This window comes from Crotalus tigris, unplaced genomic scaffold (assembly GCF_016545835.1).
Source record: "Crotalus tigris isolate CLP2741 ecotype Arizona unplaced genomic scaffold, ASM1654583v1 scf7180000021050.780039, whole genome shotgun sequence".
Taxonomy (NCBI): domain Eukaryota; kingdom Metazoa; phylum Chordata; class Lepidosauria; order Squamata; family Viperidae; genus Crotalus; species Crotalus tigris.
In genome coordinates this window covers 271,677-284,339 of record NW_024098328.1, presented here as the reverse complement: position 1 = coordinate 284,339, position 12,663 = coordinate 271,677, and the positions used below count along the sequence as shown (strand labels likewise).

Genomic DNA, 12,663 nt, shown 5'->3' with positions numbered 1-12,663 from the left:
TCTTCTCCTGTAACACAGCCTGCAAAGCAAACTAAACCTAGATCCCTCCCCCACCTTCTCCCCCACCACCAGCATTTACGTTTAAAGATATTCAAGATGCTTTGAAAAAAGTGACACAAGAGATAAAGGAGGAGGTGGCCGATCTCCTCGACAGTAAAATGAAGGAAGAGATGGCAGAGCTTCTTGAGAACAAGAATAGGGAGATGAGGGAAGACATATTGTTTGCACTTCAAGGGCTTGCTACTCATATTGAACGCTTTGGATGATCGGGTGGATAAAGTTGTGGAAAATACTAAAAAACTAGAAAGTAGAATTGTCAAAGTTGAAAATAAGATTGATATAACAGGATGAAGTCATCATCTCACAATATAGAGATATGGAATTTACATTGCGAATAAGAGGATTAAAAGAGAATTCACGAGAAGATCTGAAAGAGGAGGTAGCAAGAGCTATAGCTCCCATTCTGGGATGTGAACCTGAGGAATTATCAAGAGAGATGGATAAAATATTTAGGGTCAATTCATGGATTGCAAGGTTATTTGGTTGTGGTTATTTATTTTTCTAAGAGATCACTTCGAAATGAAATTATTCAGGCTTTTTATAAGCAGAGATTTCAAATTGCAGATCAAAATATTATAATCTTAAAAGAAATACCTCCAAAAATTCTTAGAAAAAGAAAAGATTTTGCCTTTTTGTTTGAGGAGCTTAAAAATTGACAGGTCCAGTTTAGATGGGAGATACCTGTTGGAATAGTGGTGAATTATGCAGGGACACGATATAGACTAAATACAATTTTTAAGGCAAAAGATTTTTATACTTATGTCCTGAAAGCAGGTTCACCACCGTCTCCACGACCTAAAAGAACAGAAGAAAGGCTGGAAGATAAACAGCCAGTTGAAGGCGTAATGTCATTGGTTGTAGGAGATTTACCGCAGGCTGAACCTATTGAACAGAGCTGTAAAACCACACTTGAAACAGTGTTTCACTGTGTAAACTTTCTCAGCTGCTGTGCCAGCACCCTGAGACATAGCAGTTCTAAACTTGGGCTGTGCGTTGTTGTCCCCTCTCTGCTGCCTTTCCAGACATTTTTGTTCCTCCTCCAGCAACCGGCCAGTCAAATAACTCATGGTTAAGTCCTTCTCCTGCATGGACTCTAAACTGGTCACTAGGATGTCCCATGAATTGTCCAATGAACTGAGCACCACATACACCTTTTGTGACTCAGTGAAAGTCATCCCTCTAATTCTAGGAATGTCTTTCTCATGGATTGCAAATGAATAGACATGCTCTCTCCCAGCTTCAGTTGTGCTTTATATAGCTTTCTTGTTAGCATTAGCAGTCTCTCTCATATACACATTGTGCAAAGCTTCCCAGCACTCTTTAGCAGACCAGAGACCCCTCACACGTATCAGCTGGCTATTGTCTAAACTCAGGATTATGCTGGCCAATGCCTTCTCATTCTTTCTCTGGTCCCCATCATCCAGGACTGCAGGTGGATCAGCAACTATCATCCACAACTCCTCCCTTTTCAGGTACACCTTCATCTTCAGACTCCAGGAGAGGTAGTTTGTCTCATTCACCTGAGATACTGCAAAACCTCCTGCCATTACACTGATGGAAGCCAAGTTGCCAGTTTTTTTAAACCACTACAAACTACAACAAACCACAAGCCTCAACTCCTCTGGTTCTGGATCAAACTCTCACTGGGTTTCTCTTCACAGTGGGCCCATAACCTGTCAGAGCATGCACAGTCTTATTGCGCTGAGGTAACCCAGGAGTAAATACAGTAAACAGTAGTTTGTATTAAATGGTGGTTTATCACACCATTACGTGTGTCTTCAGACTTGGTTTCACTTTTGATGTGCCAATACTTTGTAACTAATATACATGTTCTTTGAGGAATTTCCAAGCTTCGGAGTTCTGCTTTATTTGTCTCTGTCTGTCAGAACCATGACATACTGTATATTTACATTTATAACCCTCCCCTTATCAAAGAAAACAAAAAGGGAACTCAAAACAACTCTGGAACAAGCCTAGTACATGTAGTAGTTACATTTTTGGGAGCTTTTTGTGTTTGGGTAAGATAAAATAAAAAGTCCAATAATTAGGCAGGGATTAATTAATGATAAGAAGGAAGTGTTGGAAGAAAAGTCTTTATCCTGCTTCATCCAAGCTGGGAATAAACATGGCAACTGCTTTGGAAAGAAGGTTATAGTTTATTGGAGAGGAGAGCCAGACAGGAAGATGGTTCTGGCAGAAAAGAAAGGGAACACATGTAGGGAGTGGGGTTTTTATACCCTCTGAAGCCTTTTGTTTTGAGTTGTTTCCTGTTCCTGTGGCATGAACTTTGAACTGAGTCTGAGTGTGCTTTTCTGGCCCTTGGTATCTGTGGTTTAATCCTATTATGTTTCCCTGGGGCTGGGCTAATGACTTTTAGAGTTTGGGTGAGGTATGCAGATTTTAGGTCTTTGTCTTCTTAATCTTCTAGCTTCAACTTTCCTGAATGGTCTGCATCTGCATTTTTATAGAGCTGGTTTTTGCTTGGGGGAGGCAGACTTGGGGCTATTAAGAAAACTGGGCATGCTTTCCTGCCTCTTCAAGATCCTGAGGAAATATATTTTTCCTGCCCTTAATATTTCCTTCTCTGGGGTGTGTGTGACTTCTCACAGAAGTAAATGATTATTATTTTTGGGCTGTTCATTATACATAATGATGACTAACAAAAGCAACATCTAGCTGACTTTTGCTGGTCTTGAAAAAGATAGATATGATTGACACTGGATTGACACTGGATGAGAGACATCTGGAAAACCACACAGTTATAGACTGATAATTTGAAAAGGCATGCTGTAAGATTACATACAGTTACCATGGAAGCAGCCAGAATCTGCATATATGGTCACCAGGAATTGAGGCAGGCTATATTTTGCCTTAGACTTAAGGCTAGAATAAGGATCCAGAAATAATTGACCAGAGATTTAGAGAAGACCCACAAAGTTCTTGACTGGAAAGCAGCATGCCTTTTAACTACTAAGTATTGAAGGATATCAGCAGAACTTAGAGCTCTCTTGGCCTTGTTGACTCAGTCATTGGACAGATTGTTTCATCAAAGATGAGACTGGACTAGAGAGCTTTTCTATTTCTTTCAGGACATTGATGCTCTTAATTTCTCTTTTCTCTGCTATTAACTCATCAGGTGGCTTTAAACAAAGCCCTCTTACTCAAATTCGGTTCCTTGTCTTATTTTGGGGATGAAGTGACCTATTTACATGAAAGGAGACAGGATTACAAGAAAAGAAGTATGTGAAGCACTGTAAATATCACTTTAAGTGTTCATATATTTGCTTAACCATGTATCTCTCTTTTTTTAAAAAAATATCAAGTGATGTTCTGCCGCGTTCCGTCGCTTTCCCGCTCGTAGCGGGAAAGCAGCGATGATTTACAAAGAACGGAGGTGAGCCGAAAGCAGGAGCTGGGCGGAGCTTATTTGATCTTGGCTCCTCCCATCGTTGGTGATGTCTACGCGCCTAGGAGAGGAAGAGGTGGAGGTAGTTGGCCGCAGCGGGATTGTTGTGGAAGGAGCTCTGCGCATCCCGCCCCCCCATCGCGCCATTGGGTCTTCCGCTCGGTTTTTGGCATTTTGAGGCAGTGGAAGGAGAAGTGCTGCAGCATCTTGTAGAAAAGCAGCAGTAAAAGCAGCAATCACCAGCCAAGAAAGACCCGCCGCGTTTCCATCGAGACCTGGGCAGGGCAGCCCGGCCAAAGCAGACGAAAGAGCTGAGGGCTGTTCGCCTAGTGGGTCCCAAGAGTGTAGCAAGCCGAGCAACTAGAGCGAGGATGCTCGGCGCCTGCCGCCCATCTTCGCCGCCGTTGCTGTTGCTGTTCCCGCTACTGCTACTGCCTGGAGGGACGCTCAAGGGCGGTCTGGGTAGCACGGCAGCGAGGGAAGGTGAGAGCACACGTCTGAAGCGGGATAAGGAGGCTTTGTGTGCATGGGTGTATACGTGAGCGCGCGCAGGAGACGGGCGATATGCCGCAGAGCCACCCGACCTTTCCTCGCTGTTTTCATTGTCCTGCATCTGAGGCGTCTTGGTGGAATGCTCAGTGGTTACGATGGCCAGTTCGTGGCGTCTGAGTCGGGAAGGTGGAAGGTTTTGCTTTAGTAGCCTCACTGCTGCTGGTTGTGTCCTTTCCCGTTATTTTTGTGAGGGGAAAATATGAGTGAAGTTTAAGTGTGTCTAAAATGAAACCGCAATTAGATCTGGGAACCGTTGCCCAAATAGATATTTAGCGGAGAGGGCCTTGGGCAAATGGAATGCGCTCTGCACATACTCAGGAATTTCTCTACCCTTCGGGCTGAGAGAGAGATAGATAGATAGATAGATAGATAGATAGATAGATAGATAGATAGATAGATAGATAGATAGATAGATAGATAGATAGATGGTGGCCATAGGTGGAAAAAAAGAGCACCAACATATATTGTGGTGATTAACAACAACAAAAAAGATTGCAAAGCCTTTGCTAATATACACATTCATACTCTGAATCCACTCCTTAAAATCAGAAGATAAGTTTTGTTTCATTTATATAAAATTATTCTCTTGGCTATGCCCCAGGCTTAATAGACTAAAGCTCTTTATAAAATGACAAAATCAATGTTTTAGAAATATAGTTCATGTTAAGGTCAAGTTTTATATTTCCAAAGTTATACTGACTTATGTAATAATTTGAAATCAAACTGAAGACTAGACAAGATTAAGAGCACAAGAACCTTCCAATTCATTATCCTGCCAGAATGGGGGAAGAAAATCCAACAGTTTTAAAATATTATTTGAGGTACAATAAACACAACACATTTTCTGATAATTTCACTTTTAAATAATGAATATATGTTAAATTTATTAACAGCTAGATGCATTGGTTCTTCAAAATTGGACATTTGAATTTTTCATTCTACAATTTGGATATATCACTAAGGCTAATTTTCATTTTATTTTTAATTCCTTATAACATTAGATTGTTGGTTTCCCTTAAGCATTAAGGACCCTAAATTTACAGTTATCTCTGAGGTTGCTAAAGCATCTGGGTCATCCCACACATTTAATGCATGTTTTAGTTGCGAAGCAACTGTTCTAGATAAGTCATATTCAAAATTCTGTATTTGAAGCAACAGTTAGAAATCAAGTGACTGAAAATGATCCTTTTTTGGCCTGAGCATTCTAAATAAATCCTTTTCAAGTTTTGGTTATTCTACAATGTTAATTTTTTTATGTGATTTGGAATCAGGAACTTTTTTTTTTGACTGATGATGCAAAGTCTAAACTGTCAAGAGCAGCCTTCTTTTCACCTTGATCAGCTGAATTCAAGATAAAATAAATTAATGAAAACCAAAAATTGAAAATGATTTATATAAAATATAGTGATCTATTTATCTTGATGAAATTATTATGATATAATTGTTTACTCTGTACTTCGCAAATTCTTTTTGCAAAACATCTCCAAATTTGAGCTTGACAGGTACTGACAGCTTCATATAAAGCTTTCAAGGGCCATGTTTTAGAGAAAAACTGTAGCACTATTACAACATGTTGTGTGATAACTCCTTATTCTTGCCTCTCAAGAGAAGTATAGTGTTAATAATTTTTCTAATTACTCATTCACCTTTTTCTGTCTCCATGCAATATTCAAGATCTGATAGGGAAAATATATGCTAGCTAGATTTATTATTTTATGTAGGTTTAGTTGATTTTAATGGTTTACATTTATATATATATATATTTTGTTGGAATACCAGCCAGTTTGAATATCCTATTTTGGATGGAAAGGGAGGATATAAATAATGATACGAAAACTGAAGGCTTGTGAGTCCCTAGCTTGGGTATTGGTGTTTCCTCTATGCCCAGGTACTTTTCTATCCCTTTTTTCCGTTTTGTATCATGTTCGACTGTATTTCAGGTTACATCATCCTCAAGCATTTTTATTCTTAAGAAATGCTAGCAAACAAGTTATTCTGGACATGTCAATGTTATTCTTTTGCTTCTCAGTGCTGGCTACAATCTTAATTGATATCTTAGCTTTTTAGTTGGTTTATTTTTGGGAAGAATAATGAATATATGTTGTCTAGCAGAATGTAAGAGTTGTTTACTCCCAAATGAGCAAGGTGTGATCTTTTTAATATTTGAGAATCATTTGGATTATTAATGACTTGTGACAAGCATGTTCAAAAACTACCTAGTTTGATTGGGGGTTTATCCATTCTGGAAATAGCAAGAGTTGAAATCTTTTGAGTTGTGTATAATTTAAAAATCATAAATAAGTTTGTGATTAGGAATAGAATACAGTCAGATCTGCAGAATTAGTTTGCCTTTCACATAAATAGATTAAAAGGAAGTTGTGTAAAAGGATAGGGTGTTCATAATGAATTTCATGTCCATTACCGTGAACATGATTGCTTTCTTAGAAATACAGGGGTCACTAGGCTAGGAAACTTAGAAAAGACTATCACAGAATTGTTCTGTTTGAGGCAATGATAATTAGTGGTAAAATTAAGAATTATGCTTTTTTATAACACTCCATCAGATTGCTTTAAGACAATTGGTTTAGGCAACCATACAGATAATTCTGTATGTGCAAACATTGAAAATAGGAATATTACTTGTATAACACATTTGCACTTATGTGAGGAGACACGTGCCCCCACAAGCAGCTCCCCCCTCAGCCTCGCTTGCAAAAACTTCGCCCTGCCTTAATTGCAGGCGAAACCTGCCAAAAGCCCAACCAGCCCATGCAGAAGTGCTGCCAACTCGCCTTTTCAAGGTGCTCCAGCCCAGCTTCTTTTCTCCCTTTTAGCTGGACAACCGATGCAGGCTGAGCCCCCCCCCCCAGCAAGCACTTCGGCCTGGTGACGCCAAAGCCGCTTTGGAAAGGGAGCATCGGGCAAAGCAATGGCTTGCCTGGGAGCAGGGAGGTCCTCACCAGCCGATGCAGGCTGAGCCTCCCCAGCAAGCACTTGAGTCAGGTGACGCCAAGGCTGCTGTGGAAAGAGAGCATCGGGCAAAGCAACGGCTTGCCTGGGAGCAGGGAGGTGCTCACCAGCCGATGCAGGCTGAGTCCCTCCCCAGCAAGCGCTTGGGTCAGGTGATGCCGAGGCTGCTGTGGAAAGGGAGCAGCGGGCAAAGCAACAGCTTGCTTGGGAGCAGGGAAATCCTCACCAGCCAATGCAGGCTGAGCCCCCCCCAGCAAGCGTTTCAGCCGGGTGACGCCGAGGCTGTTTTGGAAAGGGAGCATCAGACAAAGCAACAGCTTGCCTTGGAGCAGCGAGGTGCTCACCAGCTGATGCAGGCTGAGCCCCCCCCCAGCAAGTGCTTTGGCCAGGTGACACCGAGGCCGCTGTGGAACAGGAGCATCGGGCAAAGTGAAACGGCTTGCCTCCATGCCTCGGAGCCAGTAGGTGCCCCTTTGGATGAGAAGGAGGTGCTGTCACCATCCCTGGTGCTTTCTCCCCGGCTGGGCGGTGGAATAGTCGGGCGCTCCCTCCCTTCTCCTGGCCTACTGCAAGTCCCTGGAGAAAAGGGCCTACTCACCTTTCTAACAGTCCATGCAGTCTGAAGAGAGAGAAGAGGTTTATGGGCAGTCCCACAAATGGCTTTTGGGCAGTCCCACAAACAAAAGAAGTTCATCCAATGAATTCCAACTTTTTTGTGAGAAGTTTGAATTGATTGGTTGAATTTCTTTAGACCCATTTTTTTGGGAAATGCACCTGGGAGCCGCAGGAGATGGCTCAAAGAGCTGCAGGCAGCTCCGGAGCCACAGGTTGCCGACCCGTGAGCTAGGTGTTCCAACAGAAGGTGCAGAGGAAGTTTCTTCATAAGTCTGGGGATGTTTTATGTTTTCAGCCAACAGTTTTAGGGTAAAATCCAAAGTGTAAAAGGAGCCAACTACTTTAGGCTAAATCCAGTATCTCGAGGAAAAAAAACAAAATAGTGCAGGCAAAAAGAAAAAAGGAAAAAAAAGCCAACTATCTTAGGCTAAAATCCAACCAAAAAGAACGAGTCAACTACTTTAGGCTAAATCCAACTTCTGCAGTTTGGTCTCAGATGTAAAGCATTCACTGTCTCCAAATAGTTCCTGTTTTAGTTATATCTAGAGTCAACAAATATAGTTATGAGAAGTCTTTTCCATTGTAGACTCACACAAAGGCACTTTGTTTATACCAGGTGTTGTCTCAAGGTCAAATACTTTCAGATTCTTTTAGTATTTAATAATATTGTAATTTCTTCTTTTGCCACTAGATGACCTCATACACTATTTTATCAATGTCTGATTTTAAAAAAAAAATTACCAAGTTTTTCTTTTAAAGTTCTTTATAGGTTATTTACCCTTGAGATTGAATCTAGAATTTTTTTCCATCTCTTGTAGATTAAGTAGTCCTTCTTTGAATCAATCTTGAGTTCAATTTTTAGAAGGTTTTTTTTTGTATTCCTTAAAAAATCTTCCCCTTTTGTAATTGTTCACCACCTTTAGATCTTAATCCTTCTGGGGTCTTTATATTTTAGCTCTTCCCAGTTAGGGGCTCAACATTTTTTAGTCCAAAAGGAATAGGAAAAAGCACTGGGTCACCCAGTTTCAGCATGTTGTTGACAATCAGCTGTTTGTTGGAGCGCCGCAGCTCCTCACTTTCCTTCTGGTTGGTGACGACGTGGGTTGCCTGGGCTCACCCAACAGCCTTTTCTCCATCCTTTCAGAGGGTTTCTTTGGTCCGCTCAGACCAACTGCCATCTGGTCTGGGCTCCTGAAGTATCCCTCCTTCTTTGCCCCTCCAATGCAACTTTCCAACTCTTTAGGTCACCGGGAAGAAAGAAATTGGGCTGAGAAGCCGGAGCCCCCGTTTCTTCCACCGGTCTTGTCGGATGCCAAAACCAGAAGTCCTCATTGTGACAGTGTTTTGTCACTGAGAAGCACTCTGATTTGCTGGGCCAAAATCTATAGCCCTTTTCATTTACACCATTTAAAGATTTAATTAGTGAGGCAAAAATGACAGTAATTCTGGTCATATCCTACAAAGTCAATACAGTACTCAGGCTGCAGAATGATTGATTTGGTGGAATTGAGCAGACCATTGTTTTAGAATGGCATAGTAAAATTTGGAAGAAGAAAGGGAAAGTTGAGAAATACCTGATGAATTAGTTTGATATGTAGTATTTGATTCCTTGCTATTTTGGGATTCTTTGTGCTGTAAGGTATAAATGAAATTTAGAAGAAGCTTTAATTTATTTACCAATGGGCACTTGTACTATTTGGAAATTTATTTGTAAACAAGCATTATTTGATTAGCACTTTGCACAGCAGAATAGCTTGGCCAACTGTGGTTGTATAACTCTGATTCACCCTAGGAGTGAAGTGATTCACCCTGCAGAGAACCAGGTCTCATTCATCCAAGTAACAATCAATGGTGCCCTTTTTCTTTTGGGCATTTAACAGTTGCCAATAGGGTAGGTTTCCAGAATGTAGCTGTAGTCAGTCTCTGCAGCTTAGTAAAACTGAAAAGTACTGCTTTTACAAACTTCTTTGTGAAAAGTGTGTATTTTTTTAAAGGGGCCCAGTTGGATCTAAATGAAACCTATTTGTACTCCCTTCACCTTGTTCTTAACATTTTCTACTGAAATGGGAAAGTTTTGAAAGTATAAAAATGCTTCTGTGTAATTTGTGCGTGAGTGCATTTTTACATTGCAATGTTTATTTAACACAAATCTCTCTTCGGTTGGGCAGCATTAGCAATTAAAGCCTTTAACTGAGCTGAAGCAAGAAAATATTGTATATTCTTGGTTTTATTATAACCAATTGTTATTGAGATGGAGTATAGATCAAAAGGTTGGAATTACTTTAGAGGATGTGAATTTGGTAAAACAGATTAAAGATCAAAGTCGAGCTCGTATAAAAAGAATTTATAATGTCTTAATAGAATTGGATTCTGAAACAGAGTTGGTTAAAGATTGTATGATCAAATGGGCGCAAAATATTCAAGAGCCAATTTTATTGGATACATGGGAGACAATTTGGGTTAGAAATGTAAAATTTACTCAAGCGCAAAATTTGAGAGAAAATTTGTATAAAATGTTTTATAGATGGCATTTGGATCCCCAAAAGTTGTCCCGCATATATCCGAATTTACAGCCTAAATGTTGGAGATGTGGAAACCTAGATGCAACCTATTTTCACATTTGGTGGACTTGTAAAGATATTAAAGCTTTTTGGATTAAGATTTGGTGGAATATTCAAAAGCTTTTTAAGAAAAATATTAAGTTTACTCCGCAATTATTTTTGTTGGGTATTACTGTAGATTTTGATGTTAAAGAAACTAATTTGATGTTGAACCTTATAACAGCTGCAAGATTATTGGTGGGGCAATATTGGAAGAAAAAATTGTTGCCTGCTTTGGAAGAATGGATACTTAAAGTGTCTAATTTAGCAGATATGGCAAAGATCTCCTCCTATTTGAAGGACCATTCACAAGAAAGATATATTATGGTTTGGAGAAGATGGATTGATTATATTCACAAGAAATATGAAGTTGAAAAATATTATCTTGCTTTTGAGTAGATTTTAGATAATTACTAATAGTTTTAATTATATTATTATTTTTGACTTAATTTGTTAATATTTGTATTGAGAAGGAGTTAAAGTGTCTTATGGTTTAGATTGATAGTATAGTTGGTTTATGTTAGTTGGATTATATTTGTTTATTATTTTGTTTTACCCTGTAATCAGCTCTGGGAAGTGGGGGAGGGGGGGAAGGAGTGGGGGGTTTATATTGTAATAAATTTATAAAACTTTTAATAAAAAATGATTTTTAAAGAATGTTAGCTTTTTCTTCTCAATGGCCTATAAAATTTCATGGTACTTAGGTTTACAACAAAAATGTTATATCCAAAAGAAGATAGATATTTTTCTGAATGAAGTGATTGGTATATTTCATCCTTCCTGTTCCTTAGAAAATGAGACAATCAGCAGCCAAAATAAAATTCTAAATTTCTCAGTTTTCAGAGTTGGTCTAGCTAAAAATGAGTAACAGGGTGCTCATGTTTCTTAACCATATTTTATTTAAAAGTGAATGTTGTGGTATAGGACTGATTTAACATGAAGCTTATCTATACTTGTAAATTTTTAATTGTTAGAATGGTATATATAGCCTACTTTCTCTTAGGTTCTCAGAGGAGAGTGGTAAATTGTTATGTCATACCTTCATGGGGTTTTACATGATTTTTTACTGTGTGGTGATTGCATCCCAGTTAATCATTAATTTTCTGTTATGTACTGGTATTTGAATCTTTCTTAGTCTTTGTTTGACTGTATTTTTATTAAAAGGAATAAAATGCTCCTTTGAGAAGAGGCTGTTATTCATTCTTAATATGCAAAAAATTCCCAGTTTTAATCTGAAAATCTGGAGAGGCATAACTTGGCAGTCTAGGAAAGACATAAAGTAGATGATTCAGTGGTCTGATTTATAATCAAGCAGCATTCTATGTTTCTTGTATTTGTCTACTGGGTTGAATTTTATATCTCTTTAGAATGCTTGCAAACACATCGAATTACACATAGTTTCAGGTGAATAGGAGGACTTTCTATTGCTATCAGAAAAATAATTTTTCAGAGCTTCATCCATAGTTACTAACAGTAGAACATTACTACATGAGGAATAAGGTACGTCTTCACCAAACACCCTCAGATGATATATAAATAGCTATTTGTAAATGAAATTTCACTTAGATAATCTGACATTTGACATGATAAATGAAGTAACTAAAGTAAAGGTGCTCTTTATTCTTAATTGTAGAATGTGTCCCCTTTCATAAAATTGATGCTAGGATAAAAGGGAAATAATTTTTCAGCATGTCTAAATAGGAAATTTACTATTATTCCATGCCATTATGCCTTATTCAGCAAATCTTGCCTAAGTCAGAATAAAAATAGCCATTGTTTTAGGAATTTTTAATTTCTCGGAGGGGAACTTAATTTTGTAAAATCATTTTACAACTTTGTGACAAAGTGTATTTTTTCATCTTTCCATGAGGCAGAATTTCATTTGGGATTTCTCAAGAGACACATGAAGGAAGTGATAAGTTATATAACAAGGTGAACCATATTTTCCATTACATAGATGAAGCATTCATCATTTTCCATATGTTATAGGAAAACCCATCTCCTGAGGGCAAGGGCATCTTGTTAAATTATATTTAGCTATCCACAAAGGGATAGTGTTGTAACCTTGGAACCTGGCAGGAATTAAAAATTAGCAGGATATTAAGCTGTTGCCCCCACAGATGTGCAAAATGAGTACTTTTCTCTAAGCATACTCAAATCATTACTGTTATTAACAATGCAGAATATGTGGCATTTTCTTCAATTTCTGAATACAGGCCCCTACTTGTATAGAATGAATTTGGTTTAGGTATAAGTACTGTCAGGGAGAGCCAAAATTTCAGCCCTGCTCTGTTGAAAAGTAAATTAGGAAAACTGTGCCTAGCCACTGTCCTTAAATTTATACCCAAAATATTTAGCTGGTGCCATGGGCAAACTGTATAGTTTTCCACAAAATGCTATGGAATTTTAACTATTTCTTTTTTAAATTTTCTTTGGGTGAATGATGGGGTTTATGCATGA

General features: G+C 38.8%; 1 protein-coding gene across 18 annotated transcripts in view; it reads left to right on the top strand.

Moving 5' to 3' along the window:
* Positions 1 to 12,663, top strand: part of LOC120319950 (ephrin type-A receptor 5-like) — a 518,483-nt gene that overhangs the window by 263,421 nt on the left and 242,399 nt on the right. Inside the window, exon 1 of one of the 18 annotated variants that reach the window (XM_039369350.1) lies at positions 3,544 to 3,949. The exons of the other annotated variants lie outside the window; for them this stretch is intronic. Within the exon in view, the coding sequence (XP_039225284.1) occupies positions 3,838 to 3,949 (112 nt within the window). The 5' untranslated portion in view covers positions 3,544 to 3,837. Of the gene's footprint in view, positions 1 to 3,543; positions 3,950 to 12,663 lie in introns of those variants that run through there. 18 annotated transcript variants of the gene reach the window in all.